Source organism: Hyposmocoma kahamanoa, unplaced genomic scaffold, assembly GCF_003589595.1.
Source record: "Hyposmocoma kahamanoa isolate Upper Pololo Valley unplaced genomic scaffold, ASM358959v1 220, whole genome shotgun sequence".
Taxonomy (NCBI): domain Eukaryota; kingdom Metazoa; phylum Arthropoda; class Insecta; order Lepidoptera; family Cosmopterigidae; genus Hyposmocoma; species Hyposmocoma kahamanoa.
The window spans coordinates 4,191,042-4,212,482 of NW_020653740.1; the positions used below are offsets into that span (position 1 = coordinate 4,191,042).

At 35.6% G+C, this 21,441-nt stretch overlaps 1 protein-coding gene across 1 annotated transcript; it reads right to left on the reverse strand.

The window, feature by feature from the left end:
* Positions 1–19: 19 nt before the first annotated feature.
* Positions 20–18,775, reverse strand: LOC113227971. Its single transcript, XM_026461083.1, has 10 exons — positions 18,332–18,775; positions 16,513–16,590; positions 3,873–4,048; positions 2,745–2,952; positions 2,027–2,214; positions 1,636–1,780; positions 969–1,160; positions 762–883; positions 525–686; positions 20–335 (listed from the first exon to the last, which is right to left on the reverse strand). The coding sequence occupies exons 1-10, from the start codon at positions 18,773–18,775 to the stop codon at positions 47–49; spliced, it is 2,004 nt and encodes a 667-aa protein (XP_026316868.1). The 3' UTR covers positions 20–46.
* Positions 18,776–21,441: the final 2,666 nt, after the last annotated feature.

The window sequence follows — 21,441 nt, forward strand, 5'->3', positions numbered from 1 at the left end:
GCACATAGCTAATAGTATCCTAGAACTAGCTAATGCGAAAATATATTTAAACATCGTATGATTTATTGTTCAATACAATTCCACATTTTTTCGAATCTACTGTAAGGTTGAAAGACGGTTCTATAGTAGGATGATTCTGGTCCCCTTTAAAGTTGCTAATTACGTCTTCAAAACCTTTGTTGCAGAACCCGTAATCCGTGTTTTCTAAATAATCTTTGTTTCTACTGCTGATGGACTCAATGTCAGAAGATTTGTCGTTATTTATGTCAACTTTAGTGTTTTGATTAGGGTGTATTGCTAGATCTGGGTTCAATGCCATGCAGTTTTCGGCCATCCTGTTACGAGAAATTCTTAGATCAATGCATCAACCAATGCTACAACATCACACCAATTATAGCGAAGGAGTTTAGTAAAAGGCGACTACAGACTGGCTTACATAAACCGAATTAGATGTGACTACACTAAGACAGGATGAATTTATGGACATTGACGTAAAGTAAGTATTACGGAAAATGTATACTTACTGCCCATTTCGATTGTAGTAGGATTCAATGCTTTGAGCCTTCACACGTTGTGGCAAAAAATGGTGTCGTCTGTACGTTACAGTGTCACTTTGTATTAAACCTACTGCAGTTTCTTTACTGTCTGTTACTTGGTTTGAATTTCGCATTTCGTTACACCATTTGCTGAAATTGATGTGAGTACTTTTTAAGACAAAATTCAAACGCAATAATGTTCTGTGCGATGTAAAGACTTCTTACCTATAAATATCCCATGTCATGGAATCGTCTTTTTTACGTTTATTTTTAGAAGTATACATGAAATGTTTGTTTGTTTTCCACCAATGCAAATCTCTTTTTTCAAAAGGGCAAACTTCTTTTACCTGGAAGCAGAGAATATCTCGTAACTGCTGTTTACTTTAGACGGAGTTAGGTCCCAACGCAAATTTGTTATTATTCGAAGCCTACCTTATAAACAGCAACTCCAGCTAGGAAAATGCACATGATATTGACAAGTGTTAGGCATAATGACACTGCGCCCAGCACAGCGAGCTCAGTCGGTTGGTTTGTGCTGTATATGGTGGTTTTCACAACGGTAGTCCAGCGGGTATCGTCGTCCATGAAAATTAAGTGTACTAATGCCATGGCCCAAAGCAGACCCTAGAAAGTAAAAAAGTATGTGTAGGAGATACGTTGGTAGGTGTGATACCATATTTTTAGTAGCAACACTGCCACCTCATCTATTTCAGCTGCCAAGCAGTAATGTGAGCATTCCGAATTTGTAGTGTTTGTGGTGGAGAAATTACATGAGACGTGTCAACTTACGTCTCAACGTGACAGGCGCAGTGGCAGTGTCCATTAAACTGCAACTGCTATAAATAGGCGTGTCGCCGACCAGTGCAATTCGTGTAGATTAGTTAGAAATAGTGTTTTATTATATTGTAATTATGTTAGTTCTTAAGGTATATATTATATGGGTCATGGAGGCCTGAACTAAATAAATAAATAATTAAATAAATAAATAAATAAATTAATATCAGGCGCGCAACTTGATCCTCCAGTCACTTGTTATCATAAAAAATAATAAAATATTGGTAGAGCTCTACATTTTTTACTGGAAAGTCGATATACCTACAGCATTTACAGCCGGTGGCAACAAAGAGGCAGATATGGCAACACCAACAAGCGAAGCAGTGTACTCTCCCAGGACGGCAAGAGCGACTCCGGCACCGCTCGGAATTGCTACCAATAGACCGACCCAGAGGGACCGAATTTCACATCTATTGAAAAAGAGCAACACAATTATCATTCTGATCATCTTAAACTTCGACATCGTTGATGAAGGTAAATAGACATTAACAAGCATTATAACATTGCATGTTCGCTTCACAACTTCTAATTAGAAACCAAATAACGAACGGAAATAACGAATGAGATGTTTAATGTCGGTCAGATACTCTGGAAAAAAAGCTAATTATTAAAAAGTCCGTATAGAGTGCTTTTGGATTAAAAGGTTGAATTATTACCTGGACATCATTTCATAAGTAGGCCAATCTCCAACTCCATATTTCTCGTCAACAGCGCAAATGGCAAGTCCAAAGATGAAACCAATGATCAAAGAGAGGAAAAGTCCGAAGAGCTCATGAATGACGCCCATTTGTTGTAGAGAACGGTCCTGAACTGCTGTTCCCAAAGTACCTGCTGTTATGGGACCCTGAAAGTATTGAATAATAAAAAAGTTGACGACGTAACTTTATTTTTTAATTTTATTCGTCTTTATCTTTTCGTACAAAGGTTACTTAAGACTAAATGAATTGTAAAGGACAGCAGTAGGTATTAAATTTCAGTTGTAACTCGTCGGAGAATTTTAATTTACAACTTCGCTTTGTAAATGTTTGTAAATTTCCAACATTTAGGTTTTACTCAATGTTTTACTTACTGGTTTTTTGTTTGATGATTTTCTCACCCATGGATTTTGTTATTATATAAGATCCTAATTAATTAAGTGACATATTTTAAGGTCATATTCAGTAGGTACTTAGATTACAACTGGGTTTTCAGGAAGCAATTACAATTATCATTATGGCAACCATTTTATGACACAAAAAAATCATCTGTACATGTTTTTCGTGATTTCAACAGCAGACAAAGGACAATACTACAACTCGAAAGGTTTTAAATGAAAGCCTGTCTTGACATTTCACAGTTCTGTATTAACTCACAAGTTATGTTTGTAATTCTTACCATAAGTGGTGAAATCAGCATACTAGCAACAAGAATCACGGTCGAATTCTCTACCAGACCAATGGCTGCTACAAATGCAGCAACAATTAACAAGAATATCCAATCGAACGTTAGCGCCGCTTCGGCTCTGACATCATGCAGAATTTGGGCGAGGTTGTTTCGCGCACGTACGGATGACGAGAAGCGAGACCATGCAGAGTCAGGACCACTGAAAATCATATTTTAGGTTTTCAATGAAAATACAAAACATTAAGGTACGGCGCCCATTTGACGGCATGGTAAGAGATCCTTCCTTCCGGCATTCCTACACGCAAGTGACGGCAATCATGCCGCGGTATCTTTAGTCATGCCGGACCTCGCACCCAGCCTGTCTTCAGATCAGTCGTAGCGTCGCATGCAGGTTTATTTCTAATTTTATATTTAAAAATGATAGTCTTCTTGAAGAAGAAAATCATGTTCCGACAAAGGAAAGGTTTTGGATGAATAACCCTCGGAAGCCTGCCGAAGCATGTCAAAGGTTGCTGAAGCATTCCGGAGATTGCCGGCACGATATCCCTAAGTTTAGCGTAGTTTTGTGTTTGTAGCTCAATCGCTACCTAACAATTTCCTCCCGCACCGTCCTCTCAGTCGGCTCCGGGTCTAAAACTGTGGTACGTTTATCTATTATGAAGTTATTATTGTTTTTATTTCTATTTCAATGGCATATAGATGTATATTAACTTCAGTGGCTCTTCTTTTTCTAATTTTGTAAGTTTTCTAAATACAACAGTCTCAAAAGAACTCTACTCATACAACAGGAATAATTTGGATTATAAAATTGTATTTTACCCGACTACAACAGCGTTCTAGGGATATTAATTATTGCCTTAAACACAGTAGTATATATTTTACAATTGAGAAAATGAGTCTGCGATCGTTTTACAGATTGGTTAATTGCACAGCGTGGGAGATACTGAGTTCTGTGAATCACGTTTCGATTAGTCTTCAGTTTCGAGCTACAATAGAGTAGACGATTATCTATTACACCGTAAGTATTATTCAATCGTGTTTTTATTTTCCATTAATTGGCTTTTATTTTCCACACGAAGAAGTGCAATATAAAAGAGAATCTATAATTCGTGCGCTCACTTTTCTAACCCCGCGATTTCTTTCTCAGTGCCGGCTTGACTGTCGTGATTATCCTTGTAGTAAAGAGCGCAGGGTATAACACTAATTGAGGACTGGAAGCGCGATCCGATGCCGAAAGTTCTTAGGACTTGCAGTAATTCTTCGCAAATGTTGCCAGACTCCAATGAAAATATCACCTGAAAGATAAGATGGAAAGAAGAATGAAATGTCGTATAACATTTTATACAGGGTAAAACAAAAAGGTGTGGCAAAATTTCAGTTGGTAATCGATTCGTAATCATGGTAAAAAAAAAGGAACAAAAAAGAATTTTGAAATGAAAATATTTTGGATATTTAAAGAGGGAATAAGTATTTTTGTGTTTTGATTGAAACAAATATTTTATCTAATACATTTTTGTTATTACTATAAACAAGTCATGGTCACACTTTTTGTTACGCCCTGTATAAAAGGTATCCTGCAAGGAGCCAAAGGTAGCTGCACCATGTTCTTTACTTTGTATATCATACACTTGGTATAATAGAGCTTGGTATCATACGTCAAAAGTGCCTTTATTACACGAAAGTCATAAAAATAATACTTACGAAGTACATTAAAGAAATTATGTACATGCAAAATTTTATAACTCTCTAACAGAATTAAGCATAAACAAGTTGTAGACTAATTTCGTTCGTAGAATCTTTACACCTTTCTCCAGAAAAGTGACTGTATGAACATTTCTTCTGTTCATTACAAATATGTTAACTATTACGTAATGTAATGTTTGTGTGTTTGAACAACGTATTATTATATTATTATTATTAGCAACCTTTGTACCTTACAGTATTACGTAACATAATGTAATTTTTTTTTAATAATTGGTAAAGTTCGTACGTTTTTTTTATGATGTCAAGTGACGGGACGAACAAGTCCTGAGACATAAGTTGACAAGTCCTATGTGCCTGTAATCTCACCAGCACCCTTATCCTTCAAAACCGGAACGGTAATGCTAACATTACTGTTTGGCGGCAAAAATAGGTACGGTGGCAGTACTTTCCTGGACAAACTCTTTCACAAGGAGCTCTACTGCTACTAAACTGTACGTACGAATACAGTACATCTGACGTTGTCACTTTATTTCAATTATTTATTAGTTTCATTAATTATCTTGATTTGTATATATATATATATATATACACTATCGTGTACTATGACTTATTGTTATTTATTTAAGAAGAAGAATATTTTATAATTATGAAGAGTAGTATAAAATTACATGTACCTGTATTTGTATGAAATTTGTACTGTTGAGAGAAATATACTAAACTTGTTTAATCACATTCGACGGTATTTTATCGCTACTGCTAACTACTAATAATAATAAACTCTACTGCTAATAATAAATTCTATAAACTACTTAATTAAGTATCCCTTATTGCATGCACATTAAATATATATGTCATTACTCTATATCATAATAGTTTGTTAATTAATAATGAACTGAAGGTATATTACTTCCGGCTTCACTTTCGTGCCAAAGTAATAGATAAAATTACCTTTACATATGTATTTATCGCGAGTGTCTTTAAGGTCCGATTGAATAAGCATCTTTACTATATCTTTGCTCCGGGGCTAGGTAGTGGCTAAGAGCAAGTATAATTACATAAAAAAAGTCGTACTGTTAATACAATTATTAATAAATAATTTCACATTTTTGAGAAAGCAGTTTTGTTCAGAACTAGCTCACAAAAAGTTTGTCTTATTTTGAGTTAATCTTTTGTAGTTTCTTACAATATTCTACAACAGTTTTATTGACGTTAAGATAATCAAATTTAACGTTCAGCAATAGTATAATCTTGAATTTCATATATTTTGAGTTACAATACTATTGTAATAGCAATGTAACATTCAGATGTCTGTTACAAATTCTCATTAAATTGTTTCTGAAAGAATTCTAACAAATGAAGATCGGTACAAGTTATATGAATTGTGAAGAGTGAATAGGCATTTTTTAGGCAAACGCGTATCATCGTCGGTCACTTCGTCGCTCAACATCAAGTGAGATGGTGGCCAAGCGTGTGTCTATTATTTATAAAAAAATATTGGTGTTATACATATATCTACTACGTGTGGCGCACTGTAAGTTTCCGAATGAATAAGAAAAAAATACTATAAATTGTCAGAAATGAATTTATTGTTTCTCAAAATATCCTCCGTTAGCGTTAATGCACTTTTTCATACAAATGAATCCATTTTGAAAACATTTATGCCACTCCTCCATGACAATCTCTGAAACATATTTTTCATATTCTTCGACAGCCTCTTCAGGTGATGAAAAACGTTGACCGCGTAACAGGTTCTTAATTTTTGGAAATAAATAAAAGATGACTCATAAGGTCAACGTTGTTCACCTTAAAAAATTCATTCGTTTGTCTGGCTGTGTGAGAACTGGCATTATCGTGGTGTAAGATGATACGGCGTTTACGTTTATTTTTACGGAGCTTGTCAATATCTTCCGGCAAACAAATGGTCGTGTACCAATCACTATTCACGGTACAACTATTTTCCAAAGCAACAGTAGCCACGTGTCCAGTTTTATTAAAAAAAGAAGCAATCATCCGCTTAGAGGCACTTTACACGCGCGCCAATTTGGTTGATTTCGGCTCATCTCGAAAGAGCCATACCCTCGATTGCTGCTTTGATTTGGGATCGTTACTATAAATCTATATTTCGTCACCTGTTACTATGTCCCACACTAAATTTGACGCGCCTCTGGTAAGCATGGCATTGCACCAAATGACGCGATCCGCTTTTTGAGCCTGAGTCAAATTGTATGGGATCCACTGAGAGCACAGCTTTTTCACACCCAAATGCTTGTGTAGTATTGATTGTATTTGACTCATGCCTATGCCTAAAGATGTCCTAATCTCATGGTATGTCACACGTCTGCCTGTTTTGATCATACAGCGCAAAGCATCGATGTTTTTGTTGTACACAGCAGTCAACGGGCGACCATCACGAAATTCGTCACTGAAATTCACACGACCGCGTTTGAATTCTGCAAACCAACTATAAATAGTCGTCTTGCATGGTGCTTCAACGCAAAAAAAGCAGTTTGAAGCCGAGCAAAGCTCCGCTAAACTGTTAAATTACACTTAAAGTCGTAGAAAATCATACTACGAAAATTTTCACGAGTTAAATCCATAGTGATGTAGACAACCAATTTCTAAAATGACGCCACAATGTAAAAACAAGTGACAGTTGGATGAAACTAACTGTATTCTACAGCCAAACAGTTACATTTTCAAATGTTACTTTTTAAATATTGTTTATATACATATAAACAACACTGGCCAGTTCCGGAATCTTATAGTAGGCCCTATGTATACACACATCAAAAAAAGTTTGCGATCACTTCGAAAAACTGAAATCTTTTTTGTTACTGTAGATTATATTATGATTTTTTCTTCTTTTTAGATTCGTTATTTAAAAATAAATTAGAACATAAAACAATGACCCCGTTCAATTGTTTTTTCATATAAAAAGACTTTCAGTCCTAGCTTACGCTCATTCAGAAATCTGATTTAGTCAATTATAAGCGATTCAAGATATTTTTCGCGGAAAGTTGTGATTGAAAAAATGCCAAGAGGATTATCTGAGGTTTTACGAGCTAGAATAGTAACTTTGAGGGAAGAAGGATACACCACGAGAGTAATAGCACGCAGACTTGCTATATCCCAATCCTGTGTCGTGGCTACGTTGCAGAGGTATCACGGAATGGGGAATTTACCTGACCGACCCCGCAGCGGTCGCCCAACTGTTTTGACAGCTGCCCAAAAGCGCTATATTAGATTGCTGGCAGCCCGTGATCCAACAATCAACGCCACTAAAATAAAAGCAGAAGTCAGGGCCGCCTCTGGGCTTGAAGTTAGCACGCAGACCGTTCGCAATTGCTTGCACCAGGCTGGATTACGAGCACGGAGGTCTTGGCGAGCTCCGCTCAATTCCCGGCAACGTCAACAACGAAGATTGCAGTAGGCTAGACTTCGGCAAAATGAAGAAGGTGAGGACGAAAACATTTGGCAAAACTGTCTCTTCGTTGACGAATCCCGAATCAGCACTCATCCAGATAACCGACGTGTCCGTGTCTGGAGAAGACCAGGCGACCGTGAAAGACAAAGAACTGCCACTGGAACAGTTCAGCAAGGCGGAAAATCGGTGTCCTTTTGGGGTGGCATTATGATTGGAGCTAGAACGCCTTTGATCCCGTATCGGGGCTTCATGACAGCAGACATGTACAAAGCAGTTGCTATTGATGATATCGTCAGACCATTCCGAGTAAACCATGGGCACCAATTTGTACTGGTCGATGATAATGCGCCCGCACATCGAGCTCAACGAGTCAATACTGCTCTTCAAGAATACGATATCACACGATTAGACTGGCCTGCCGGTTCGCCCGACTTAAACCCAATAGAGCACGCGTGGGATGCTCTTAAACGAGCAGTATGGAACCGTGAGCCACGTCCCCAGACAGTTCCAGAGCTCAGGGAAGCCGCTATTGAAGAATGGGATAGGTTACCCCAGGAAATGCTGGATAACTTGTTCCTCAGCATGCCCAGGAGGATCTTCGCATGTATTCGAGCCAGGGGAGGAGTTATTTTATATTGAATTCACACCTTTTAATAATAAATTGTTGTTTAAGTTTAATTAAACAGTCTTTTTCTTTCTATGAAATTTCTATCACTATTACATTATGATTAATGGCTCAATTTTTTAAAATAAATAATAAAAAATAGTTTTATATTTTAATTTCAAACAGGGTATTCCTATTTAAAGAAAGCATACAACATAGATTTTTTCTTGATAAAGTTAAATTTAAAGAATTATAGGAGCTTATGCTATTGATCGCAAACTTTTTTTGATGTGTGTATGTACTTTAAATAAGTACACTCAGCCAGATTCAAGTAAAAAAATACTCTCAATCGCAGCACAGAGAGAAGTACTAATGATGACGTAATACTAATGCTCTACAGACGTTCTCCTCGCGCCCGCTCTGATTCAAAATCAAAATAATCTTTGTTTCATAGGTAAGCATTATTACACTTCAAATAGTCACATTGGTTAAACTCTACGGCTCATTCGTAAGGCAGATTTCCCTGAGCAGGATGAGCAAGAATCTCTAGGGGTTGCCTCTTTGTAAGTAATATTTGTACACATACCTACAACATTTACAATATATATTTTTTTTGTTTTCAAACATCAGAAATTGAGACTATTACCTCCATGAGCTAAACGGGTCACCACCACGGACCCCTGTCATCCAAGTTCGCAGAAGTTGTATAGTAAAAAAAAGGGAAATGCTATGGCTGTACCGACATACTAGGAGCACTCAATGTTAAATTAATTACAAGCATACTCAAAGATTAAAAAAAATTATCTACTTAACAAAACGCTCACAAAATAATTACTATATCTTAAATGCTAATAATAAATGTAGGGCTGCTTGGAAAGTTATAAATAAACATAAAACTACAAACCCTAAAGAAACTGTCACTAATGTAATTAGAAACGGAGTAACAATAACTAATCCAAAAGGTATAGCACAAGCTTTCAACGACTACTTTATCGAGCAATTTCAACCGATACATCACAATATCCCTAGAACCAACCACAATTGTTTATATAAAAATCACAAATCTATGTTTATAAATCCTGTAGTTCTTCATGATGTATACAACATAATAAGTAATTTAAAACATACTTATAGTACTGGGTATGACAATATTAGTACAAAAGTAATAAAATTTGTAGCTGACATTATATCTACAGTGCTGAGTCATATATTTAATAAATGCATAGAAGAGGGTGTTTTTCCTAATAAGTTGAAGCAATCAATTATAAAACCTCTTTATAAAAAAGGCGACAAAATTGTCTAGGTTCCTACAGACCTATATCACAATTATCAGTATTTTCCAAAATTTTCCAAAAATCATTTATAATAGTTTAAGTAATTATTTTGAAAACAATAACATATTCTGTATTGAGCAAAAAGGATTTCGAAAAAATAAATCCATTAACTTGGCTATCTATGACTTCTTGCATCAAATTTATAAACGTGTTGACAACAAATCACCTGTTCTAGCTTTATACATTGACCTTACGAAAGCTTTCGATCATGTTGATCACAAAACACTATTAGGCAAATTGAATGCGTATGGTGTAAGGGGTAATGCCTATAATCTTTTAGAGTCATACTTGAGTGGAAGAACACAGTCAACAATGATAACTAGGTTATGTGTTAGCACTAAGACTGAAATTGTATATTTCTCAAACACTAAAAATGTTATATGTGGTGTGCCCCAAGGCAGTATATTAGGGTCATTACTGTTCTTAATCTATATTAACGACTTTCCAAGATCAATTATACATCCTTCGGTATTATTCGCAGACGACTGTACAGTGATTTGTAACAATGAGGATGAAATTAGTAATAGTTTGACATATAGTATTTTAAATTGGCTAACACAGAATAATCTAAAAATCAACATCGATAAAACCAAAATTATGAGTTTCAAACAAAGAAAACAGTACAATGTTAAAGTTATTGAATTTCTTCGTAAATGTTTTAATGAAAGTGATGTTACTAAGTTTTTAGGTCTACATGTGGATAACAAATTGACATGGAATCATCAAATAGAACATGTTTGTTCCACACTTAGTAAGCAATCGTACTCTCTATTTAAGTTGAATAAAGTGGTTGACAGAGGTGTCGTTTTACAGGCATATCACGCATATGTAGCCTCTACTTTGAGATACGGTGTAATGTTTTGGGGGAATTGTTCGGGTATTAATCGCGTTTTTCGCGCTCAAAAAAAGTGTGTGAGAGCTATCTGCAATTTAAAACGAACGAACAGTTGCAAGGCATTTTTTAAGGAACTTCGTTTGTTAACGTTACCGGGACTTTATATATATGAGTGTTCAATTTTTGTTAGAAAAAATCCTGACATATTTCGGAAAGTTGCACGAGCACGTAATTGTGAGAAATTATGTATAGAGTCACATAAGACTGCACTTTTTGGCAAAAGTGCATATATCATGGTGCCAAAAATTTATAATAATTTGCCAAGGGAGCTAAGATTTATTAATAATTTTAATGAATATAAAATGAAATTTTTGAAATTCTTGATAAATAGCACTTTTTACTCCCTGACTGAATTCTTTGACGCCTAATTACTGAGATATTATTATTGAATTTGTTTTTATGTTATTTTGAATTTTATTTAGTTTTGCTTATATTATTTTAATTTAAAATATGACATAATAGTGAAAATTAATTTTTTTATTTTATTTTTAAATATAAGTACTAAAGTGACATTTTATATTTGTATGCCAACTATGATAGAATAAGCTGGATATTTGTATTTAAAATAAGAACCATATGTACCTTATTCAGACAAATAAATAAATTGATTGATTGATTGATTGAAACCTTTCGTACAAACTTTTTGTTTCACTATACTTGTAAACCTCGTGAATGGCAAGTTTTGTATATATACCGGAAACTTGTTATAGAAGCTTTTAGAACATTATCCTTAAATGAATTAGTGACTTTGTGAAGACCATTATTAAGAACAGCTAGTTTATTTTTATTCCTGATATTAATGTTATGTCTGTCATTATTTTTCATACAGAAAGTACTATTTCTCTTAAAATAAATTACACTTTCATTAATGTATTGTGACGTCAGTGTCAGAATGTTAAACTTATCTCTCAAAGAAACTCTGGGGCCTAGATTGTAAATGGCCCTAACCGCACGTTTCTGCAGGACACAGATTCTATTCATATCGGCGGTATTACCCCAAAGCAAAATGCCGTATGTCATTAGACTGTGAAAGTAGTTGAAGTTAACCAATCTTGCGGTTTCGAAGTCTGAAAGTTTCCGTCGTCGAAATTCAGGTTCACGAAACAGTAGCACGACAGGATCTTTAATTGCTATAACAATATCAAGTACTTAGGTTTTCGAGATTGTTACACATAGGAAATGAAGCTATTTTTTCGGATCTAAATCGCGTATATTTGTTTTTTCAAACAAACCAACGTTTCGGGCGTTTTACGGGTCTTATGATCACAGCTGACTCAGGTGGTAAAGTCATCACACGTCAAAAATTGCAATTGATTTATAAGACCAATGATATTATTATGCTCACTGTATGAGACATTACAGATTTTATCGACTTGTACATATGGGTGTTGGGTAGCTACTACGACTTCCTGTGTATATTCTTTTGGTAGACCTACTTATACCCAATAAGTTGCCAATTTAAATTTTAAATCTTAATTTGTTTACAAAAGTTTTGGGTCCATAAGGATATTTGGTCTGCTATAAATGTAATATTTATTATTGCAATTTTCATACATATTTGAATGCTATAGGTAAACTTTTAACAATGAATTATCATAGATTTTTGGGTGTGGCCCATAAAACCTACTATTGACTAGGCGGAATGTTGATACATTAATTAGTCTTTCTTATTTTTCTTTTTTTTACAGCTGTGCATAATTTGTGCGGGCAAATATTTTTATTTTCTCAATCTCTGCGAAATTTTATAATTTTTTTTACAATGATGTCAAGTCACAGATCAAAATTCAAAACTTCGGTTTCCTCATGAACTGTAGAATTGTATTTTTATGCTAGTTTCAAATTTAATTCATATAGGTTAAGGAACGGCCGAGTATTCCGTTCGTAGATTGTGCATTTTGAGTCTGCCAAGAAAATTACGCTCGCTTCGCTCGCTGCGCTTCAGCTATTATTATAATATAGTAGCAATAGAGTTCTTTGCAAAACAGCTCGTCCAGGGAAGTACACCTTACCTATTTATGCCACCAAGCAGTAATGTGAGCATTACTGCGTTCCGGTTTTGAAGGGTAGTACATAGGGCGCACTATAAGTTTCCGGAACTGACCACTTACATAAACAATATTTAAAAATTTGGCCGTAGAATACAGTTTGTTTCATCTGACTGCCACTTGTTTTTACATTGTGGTGTCATTTTACAAATTGGTTGTCTACATCACCATGGATTTAACTCGTGAAAATTTTCATTGTATGATTTTCTACGATTTTAAGTGTAATTTAGCAGCTCGGCTTCAAACTGCTTTTGGCGATGAAGCACCAAGCAAGACGACTATTTATAGCTGGTTTACAGAATTCAAACGTAGTCGCGTGAATCTCAGTGACAAATTTCGTGATGGTCGCCCGTCCACTGCTTTGAACAACAAAAACATCGATGTTGTGCGCCGTATGATTAACACAGACAGGCATGTGACATACCATGAGATTCGGGCATTTTTAGGCATAGTCATGAGTCAAATACAATCAATACTACATAAACATTTGGGTGTGAAAAAGCTGTGCTCTCGGTGGCTCCCACACAATTTGACTGAGGCTCAAAAAACGGACCGCGTCACTTGGTGCAATGCCATGCTTACCAGAGTCAACGAAGGGGCGTCAAATTTGGTGTGGGACCTATATCCCACTCGTCACCTGTTATTATTAACAGGTGACGAAACATAGATTTATAGTTACGATCCCAAAACAAAGCAGCAATCGAGCGTAAGCGTCTTTCGAGATGAGCCGAAACCAACCAAAGTGGCGCGCGTGCAAAGTGCCTCTAAGCTAACGGAGAATATTTTGAGAAATCATAAATTAATTTCTGACCATTTAAAGTATTTTTTTCTTACTCATTCTTGAAACTTATAGTGCACGTAAATCTTAATAATTTATATGAAGCATAGACACGAATCACAAGTGCGGATGAACGATTGAGAACCTTGAGAAAGTTGCTGATTGGTCTGCTCGGAATGCACTAATTCTAAACCCGATGAAGTCCAAGTTTATTGTATTTGGTAGTAAAAAATAAATAAGCAACATAGTAGACGAAGATCCTAAAATCTAGATCGTGAATAGTGTTGTGGCTCGAATTTTTTTTTAATTATTAAAAAGTAAGTGCGCATTTGACTTCCATCTCACCTGGTGGGAAGTGACGATGAGGTCGACGATAGAGCATGCACACCTAAATAATGCCTACCTATTTACTCTCGCCTTGAAAAGTTCCAAGATAAAACGTTCAGGGAACAAGTCTGCAGCCAGGGAATTCCACTCCATAGCCGTTCGCCATGTAAATGTGGAAGCGAAAGACTTCGTGCGAATTCTTATCCGCAACATTCACAAAGAATATCCACAACATAGGGGTGGAACCCCAAGCCTGCGAATAGTCCCCCGATAATGAAAAGGGGAAAGCGGAATTAATTCCGTTCTGTCCGTGATATATCCTGTAAAATACCGATAAGCAGGCAACTTTACGGCGGTGTTCAAGGCTTTGCAGCTTCGCCTCTACTAATTCTGAGTCACCTATAAGCGTCTTGACACGCTTCTCGATTGAATCTAAGGTGGCCAGTTGGAATGTAGTAGAGCCATCCCATAGGTGGCAGCAGTACTCCATACATGACCGGAGTTGTGCTTGGTACAGCCGAAGCAACTGTCCCGGTGTAAAGTAACGCCTTACCCTGTAAAGGATGCCAAACATTTTGGCTGCATTGGCCATGGATTGTTTGATGGATGTATCTGCCGAAGTTCAAATTGGACGACAGGTCCATGCCAAATAGCTGGAGACAGTCGGCTACCGGTATAGATGTATCGCGATAATTCGGAGTCAGGTCGAAGGGACTCCGTTTTGCGGAGAATAGACACGCTTCCAGTTTGGTACGTTAATTTTGACAAGATTGCCATCGCCCCAATCGGAGGCCGCCTTAAGTGTCGAATCCAAATGACTAACCATGGACTCTCGACAAGACCTTTCCACTCTCTCCACTGACCTATGACTCATGTGTAGGCAATGTAGATTTTTTGCAGAGGCAAAAAATCTTAGCATTACACATGATGGTCAATTACGTTTTGAGAGTCACGTACTTGGAGCAAGTTGGGAAGTGCTACAAAATACGTAATTATTTATGTGAGTATGCCCGATTTCCATCTCTGAATCACTGACTCTTTCCAAATTGAATTACGGTCCTCGTTTTGTAACTAAAACCCTACTACACCTGATTCGATGTGTACAAAATGCTTGTTGTCGAAACATGTTAAAAATGGACTCGCGAAGACAACTACATCTCGCGTGTGTGTTATTTGGCGTGATAAAGTATCAAAAATCGGAGTACTTGTATGGAAAATCAAAACTTTCCACTTTTCACGACAAATTTTCCACTAGAACTATGAGGCCTCTGTTGGCGGGACAATTCCATCGCACTATGGCTTTTACTGGAAGCTTCCGCTATCAAGCTACAAAGTGTTGGAATAATATTCCACACCCGCTGAGATTCCTTAAATCTAAGATTACTTTTAAAATACATTTGAGGAAACTTATTTTTGATAGGCAAAACTTGAGTAATCCTAAACGTTTTATATACCGTTGGATTCTAAAATGAAGTCCCTTTATATCGTCATCATCATCATCATCATCATCATCATAGGCATTTACTATCATTTTTATGTTTACAATGACTTTTATCGCTATTAAATAATGATTATTACTTTAATTATAATCTCAATTATGAATTTGTATTAATCATTTTTAATATTACTAATTTTTAATTATTATTATTTATTTAATATAATCTACATAACCTCACATCACACACATATGCACACTACATTTCTTTCACAATGTTTTTGCTTTGGATGCATGGCAACGCACTACCCTCGAAGGAGGTGGCTTAAAATTTTGTGGGCAAATTTTGCACTGAGCCACAACCTGTTTAGCTTGCTGCAGCACACACAAGCTGTTGATAATTAGATTAGTATTTTGTTTTTATGTACATATATTTTTTTAAATTTCATTTCTTGTTGTTTATTTTTTATTATTATTTTTTAAATTTTGATCTCTGTGTCTCTCTTTTAATACATAAATGTATTATATTGTTGTGTAGGTGTTGCAAGACAATAAACGTTTTATCTATCTGTCTATCTAGTTGAAATTATAGGTACATGGAACTTCTCAACTTGTGTCTCAGGGTAACGGGCGCAGTGGCAGTGCCCCTCAGATTTTTGTGATTTAAAGCTGAGGGGCAATGGGTTTGTTATGGACAGGCGTGTCGTTCACCACCAGGCGCTCGACTTGTTTGTCCCATTACCTAGTATCATAAAAAAATATACAAGATGTTCGTTACTTACCAACTGCAATCTATTCGAGTTCTTCCTATTATAACCATTCAACAACGGCAACACCGTACATGTCATCTTTAACAGCGACTTGTTTTATATCAAGAAAGTCTACTGAACCATTGTCTTTTGGATCATCAAGCCAAATAGGTGACTCTTCGCCCGTTCTGAACGCTAAGCACGTCCAATACATAATGCTAACTATTATGACTGAAGATATGAGAATAATTGGCGAGCATCGCGGTTATCAAGATTCCTATCCTCTTAATAAGGCCGAAGATTGCTTTTTCAGTGACGTATTAAATAACTTTAAAGGAACACGGAAAGGACATATTATCTAATTGAGATTTCTCAGGCCATTGTCGTGATTTTGCGTTCATCAGGCATGAGGTAAATGATTATTGTTGTAGTATTTACTTAACATTGAAGGTGGTCATAATTACCTTCCAAAATTTGTCGTCTTTTGTGGAACTCCATCCAGCGCTCTTGACATTTAGACGAGTAATGACTTCTGAAAGTATCTGAAAGTAAATAGGAACATATTGAATTTTGCAGCGTTTTTATAGTTTTAGTTATTGAGCAGTGATAGCTCTGCGGGAGAATGGTTGATTCTCAATTGACAGTTCGAATTCCTGTAGCGGCATTTGTGAATATAGGTACAATAGCAGGTACCAATACTTAGCGGGGAAGTAAATATCGTTAAGAAATCTGCCTGTCGAAGTTGGTTCACAAACTTTGGAAAACGTGCTATCCGTTACTCGCATTCTAAGCCCTAAACCCTGAGACCCGTACTCAGCAGTGTGACGTATGATGGGTTGATGACGATAACGAATTAATATTTTTGAATACACTTCAGGAAAACTTTTGCGACGGTCATATCCTGGTGGCACATTTACTCGCGCCATTGTGATGAGATTGTTTAAAAAACATGTTTGAATATTTAAGTTTAGACAAATCGAGAGCGATTGTGTACAAATAAATGAATTTCCCTGACCATTGTTTCGAATTTGAGCTGCCATAAGAGCGTGCCACTAAACTGAATGCGCGGAAACGGAAACTTAGCTTAATGATAAAAGGCAATCAATGTTCAAAATTTTATTGTGCTACTGGAAAGGTGCCATGCAATTTCCTTCTTTGTATCTACGTGCAATCGTTGCAAAATTTTTGAACGTTATATGACGTTATTATTATTTTTTTGTTTTTAAATTTCTACCTATATGACAACCCTACTTAATATCGGATGTTAAATTTAATTCCTTACTTATTTAATGGAAATAAACGTCGTTGAATTGACTCTACAAGCTTTAGTCTAATGCTTCAAATACAGCAGTGTATCTGAATTAGAGCAAATATTTCCATTTGTATATTTTTTATTCTGAAAATTGCTCTCATTGTTCTTTTGCTTGCTAGACAAGTAGTTAACGACAATGTAATAATAAAATATATAGATACGCTGGTTTGCAAATATAAATTAGGTGCTCATAATTAAGTTGTCAACGTCAGTCGCTGTATCTTTAATAAACCTCCCGCGTGCTAATGACATGTGATAATAATATTACATAAGTTAGTAATTAAATTTTTGGACTCGTTACTCTGATACACATGCTACTGGATTATGATATGTCACCTAGAAACACTATACTTAAATCCATCGAGGGATGCTTGAATGATAAACCTTTTTATAGTTGCACTCGCCGGAGCCGTTACTTCAATTTTATAAAGAAAATGTTTTGTTTTTTTTTCGGATTAGTAATTTTATTAAATAATTTACTTTAATTTATTAACTTACTAATTTTATTTTATTAATAAAGTAATTTTATTTTAAAATTCTGACCTGTGATATTTCGCACCCTTAGTGTAATAATGTTAATAACCTCCTAAGATAACTTTTAAGTAAAGAGGTTTATGAACGAATTTCGTCGATAACTTTTTTATTTAAACAAGGATATTTTTAAAATTTCACAAATACGTAAGTTGATAAATGTAGTTCGTATAATTCTAATGACTTTCACAGAAACACTTTTGACGTATGATCACACGTAGTACTTATTCTTATATGATAAAATGTATTTTCTACAAAATGGTACAAAGAAGATAATATTATATAGGGATTCAAAATAGCACAGCCTAGTAGATAATGTAATTTATAATCATTATAGAACTGAAAATTATTATAGAGTCATTCAATACAGTAAATCTTTGAAGGCATTCGATAGGAAAGTGTAACGGGATAGTATTTTAGTAATTATCCAAGTCACTTACAACTTCAAGAGGTGTATCACAGCGAAAAGTAGCTAAAATGTTCACTCCTCGATCTGGTGTTGTTATTTTCAACTTGTTCTTTTTGGGCTTCATCACTTGCTTAACCCATGAGGACTTTAAGATGTTTTCCTCGTCAGTACCCGAGTCCACGTTCAGTGTCGTTTCAGTTTTTGATTTGTATAGCCCGGTCTCTTGTTTATTTGGATTAAGGCAATCCGTAGATTTGCTCTTTGATATGACATTGTTATCCGTTTCCTGTAAATGGGATTTGATGGTTTTCTTCAAATCATCGAATTTTTTATTCTCTTTTAATTCGTTGATAATTTTTGATGTTTGATCACAGTGTTCTTTTGCGTTTGCAGTTTTTATAGTTTTCTCCTTATTTCTTAATTCTTCTTCGTGTTCACGACGTGGTATGTTTACAATGAATAACACTCCAGCCATTTTTTTTTTGCTGTTTTCTTTTAAAGTTTCATTTGTGTTTATTAGCTTTAAGAGTGACAATAACAATATGTTTATTATATTTGGTTTTATTGTTTACAGTAATTATGCTAATTTCGATTTATTCAATTTAAGTTTCTATTTGTATTGTATAAGTTTTTAAAATCTGCGTCATTTCTTTCTTAAAGTGAACATGAGCTTTACAGCCTTTATATTTTCAATGTATAGTGCCTATAATGTCAATAATTGCTTTGTTATAAAATATTTCCTACGTTTTATACACTGTACGGTTACGATATTTTTATAGACGCACTGAGTTCTTTTGCGGCGCGGCGACCTGCGCACGCGGCTATACAGTTCGAACTATAGTGTCGTAAATCTCGACTCATGCTGCTTCATTATTTTGTTTTTTAAATGACTCCGTACTCGCGACTAATCGCAAACAATCACTTCCGCTGTCATTATTCACTATTGTATAATTGTAACAATTTTCTAAAATGTTTTTTTACGTGAAATGACCCAATTATTTATATATTATAACCTAAACCTAGACTTGATTCTTTTAAGAACGGAAGAAGGTCATCTTAATATTGCTATCCTAAATTTTATCGAGGCTTTAATAGCTTATTAAAGCCTCGTAAGTAACTAAGTAGATATAAGTGCGTTAGCAAGAGGGTGGAAATGATTATATCTCGTTTTGATTACTTTATCTTTACCGTTTTCTATAAGTATACGTATGGAGAAAAATCTTGATAATTCCACCTTAATGTAGTCTCGGTATCGACGACTCTTTAAGAATAAGAAATTTGCAGGCACTTTTGGTTTATGCAAACACGATATTTTGTAAATTCTAATGTATATTGAGAATGAGCTTAGTTCTAATAGTAAAGTTATATGGTCTATGACAGCATCATAAATAGAACGAACATTTTTTAATCTTTAAGTTGTTTGTTCGTGTTCGAGATCACTCCCTGTGCGAGGGTGGTCTGGCAGAAGGTACTTTCGAGCACCTGTTTTTTGACTGTAACCGTATCGTCACTCCTCTATCCTCTATCTCCCTAAAATCCCCTGTCCCGTTAATATTGACTTCCTCCTAGGGTTAAGTGCTTTTCCACCGGCGAGGAGAGATGAGACGAGGCGAGGCGAGAATTGAAATGTCGCCAACCTATTTCCACCAAAATTTGCCATCGCGAGCGCGCGCAAGCACGCGCGGTCTCGCGCTAGGGTTATGGATAGTGAAGAAACACTTCTGTTCAATTCGTCTTGCGATAAACACACGGCTAAAGTACCATATCCCGCAAATTCTTATTATTTAATATGTTAACGGAAAAACAATCAGATGAAGATACTGTAAAAAGAAATAATCATGTTGTAATATAAGCTGTTTGCAATTTCTAAGACAAAATAAATAAATAAATAATAAATAAAAATAAAAAGTTTTTTTAATGTTATCTTTTATCCTAGGGCAAATATTACGAACTAGCAAAATACACGTAAAAAAGTTTATGTTTACTATTATATTGCAACTATATTGTGTATATTATTTTTGAAAGCACTGCAATATTTTAAAAGTGGTTATATAATTATGGTAAAATCACAATCCTAATCGTGTACATTTTGATGGAATTATAAGTATGTAATATGCATTGTACAATTATTTACGAAAATGATACTGATACATGTATGACACCAGGACTATATATTTTTCATTGACTGTAGTTTGTTTATTTATCTCTGAAATAAAAGTATACCTTTTTATGGTGTCGTGATTAAATGTTTTTGAAAACAGGACAAGGTACATTTTTTGAAATATGTAATATTTACATAATTTCGAAAATGTGTTAACGTTTACATTTCAATGCACGCGACTGTATCCCACAATCTCAGGATTGACAGAATAATAATGGCCATCGCGAGCACGCACAAGCTCGCGCGATATCGTACGAGACATCGTGAATAATGTTTCCGTTGCACAGTTATTATAGAGTCTATACGGTTCAATGTTACATCAACAAATATTTCAAATCTCGTTTCGCCCATCCTCGTCAATCCATGATCCCGACCATTTCCACCGAAGATGCGCTAGGAGAGAATTTATATTTTGCCATACAAGTTTTAAAAATCGTCTCGCCTCTTCTCGTCTCGTCTCGCCGGTGGAAGTACACCCTAGTCCCCTAGTTTTGTGTGTCTTGTGTAAATATATTAAAAATAACAATTTGTTTGTGTAATAGTCTGTGTATGTTCTCTGTCGTTGTAGATTTTCCTCGCAGTGAAAAAACGCATGTGTTCCTTAACTTGACATTGGTGGAATCATCGATGGTATATAACATTATAAAGAAGAATAAGTTGTTTGTAAAATTTGTATATTTTTATAACTTTGTATACCAGGATCTTAGCTAGTAGAAGGCTGTAACCCGACTTCTGCCTACCTCCACGGGAAGAGGGCGTGAAGTGTAAGTATGTATGTTAAACATGACGGATTTGGTGAACACTGTAACTGAACAACTTTACTGAAGTCGTTCACGTGGACGTTATAATTCTACGAGGAACCGTCGGTGCCGTCGAGGGTCAAAATAGAAGTTTATCCGCGCAGCCGTGTCGCGGCGCGGGGCGGGCGGTCGGTGGGCACTGGGGCGGGCGGCGCGGCGGCAGCCTGGGCGGCAGTAGCG

What these genes read in the sequence shown, in the direction of transcription:
- LOC113227971 (XM_026461083.1), bottom strand. Translation starts at nt 18,775, where the DNA reads ATGGCTGGAGTGTTATTCATTGTAAACATACCACGTCGTGAACACGAA. An exon ending in TGCTGATTTCACCACTTATG is followed by an intron (nt 2,215 to 2,744) that starts GTAAGAATTACA and finishes CAATACTTTCAG; the next exon opens with GGTCCCATAACAGCAGGTAC. An exon ending in TGCCACCGGCTGTAAATGCT is followed by an intron (nt 1,161 to 1,635) that starts GTAGGTATATCG and finishes TTTACTTTCTAG; the next exon opens with GGTCTGCTTTGGGCCATGGC.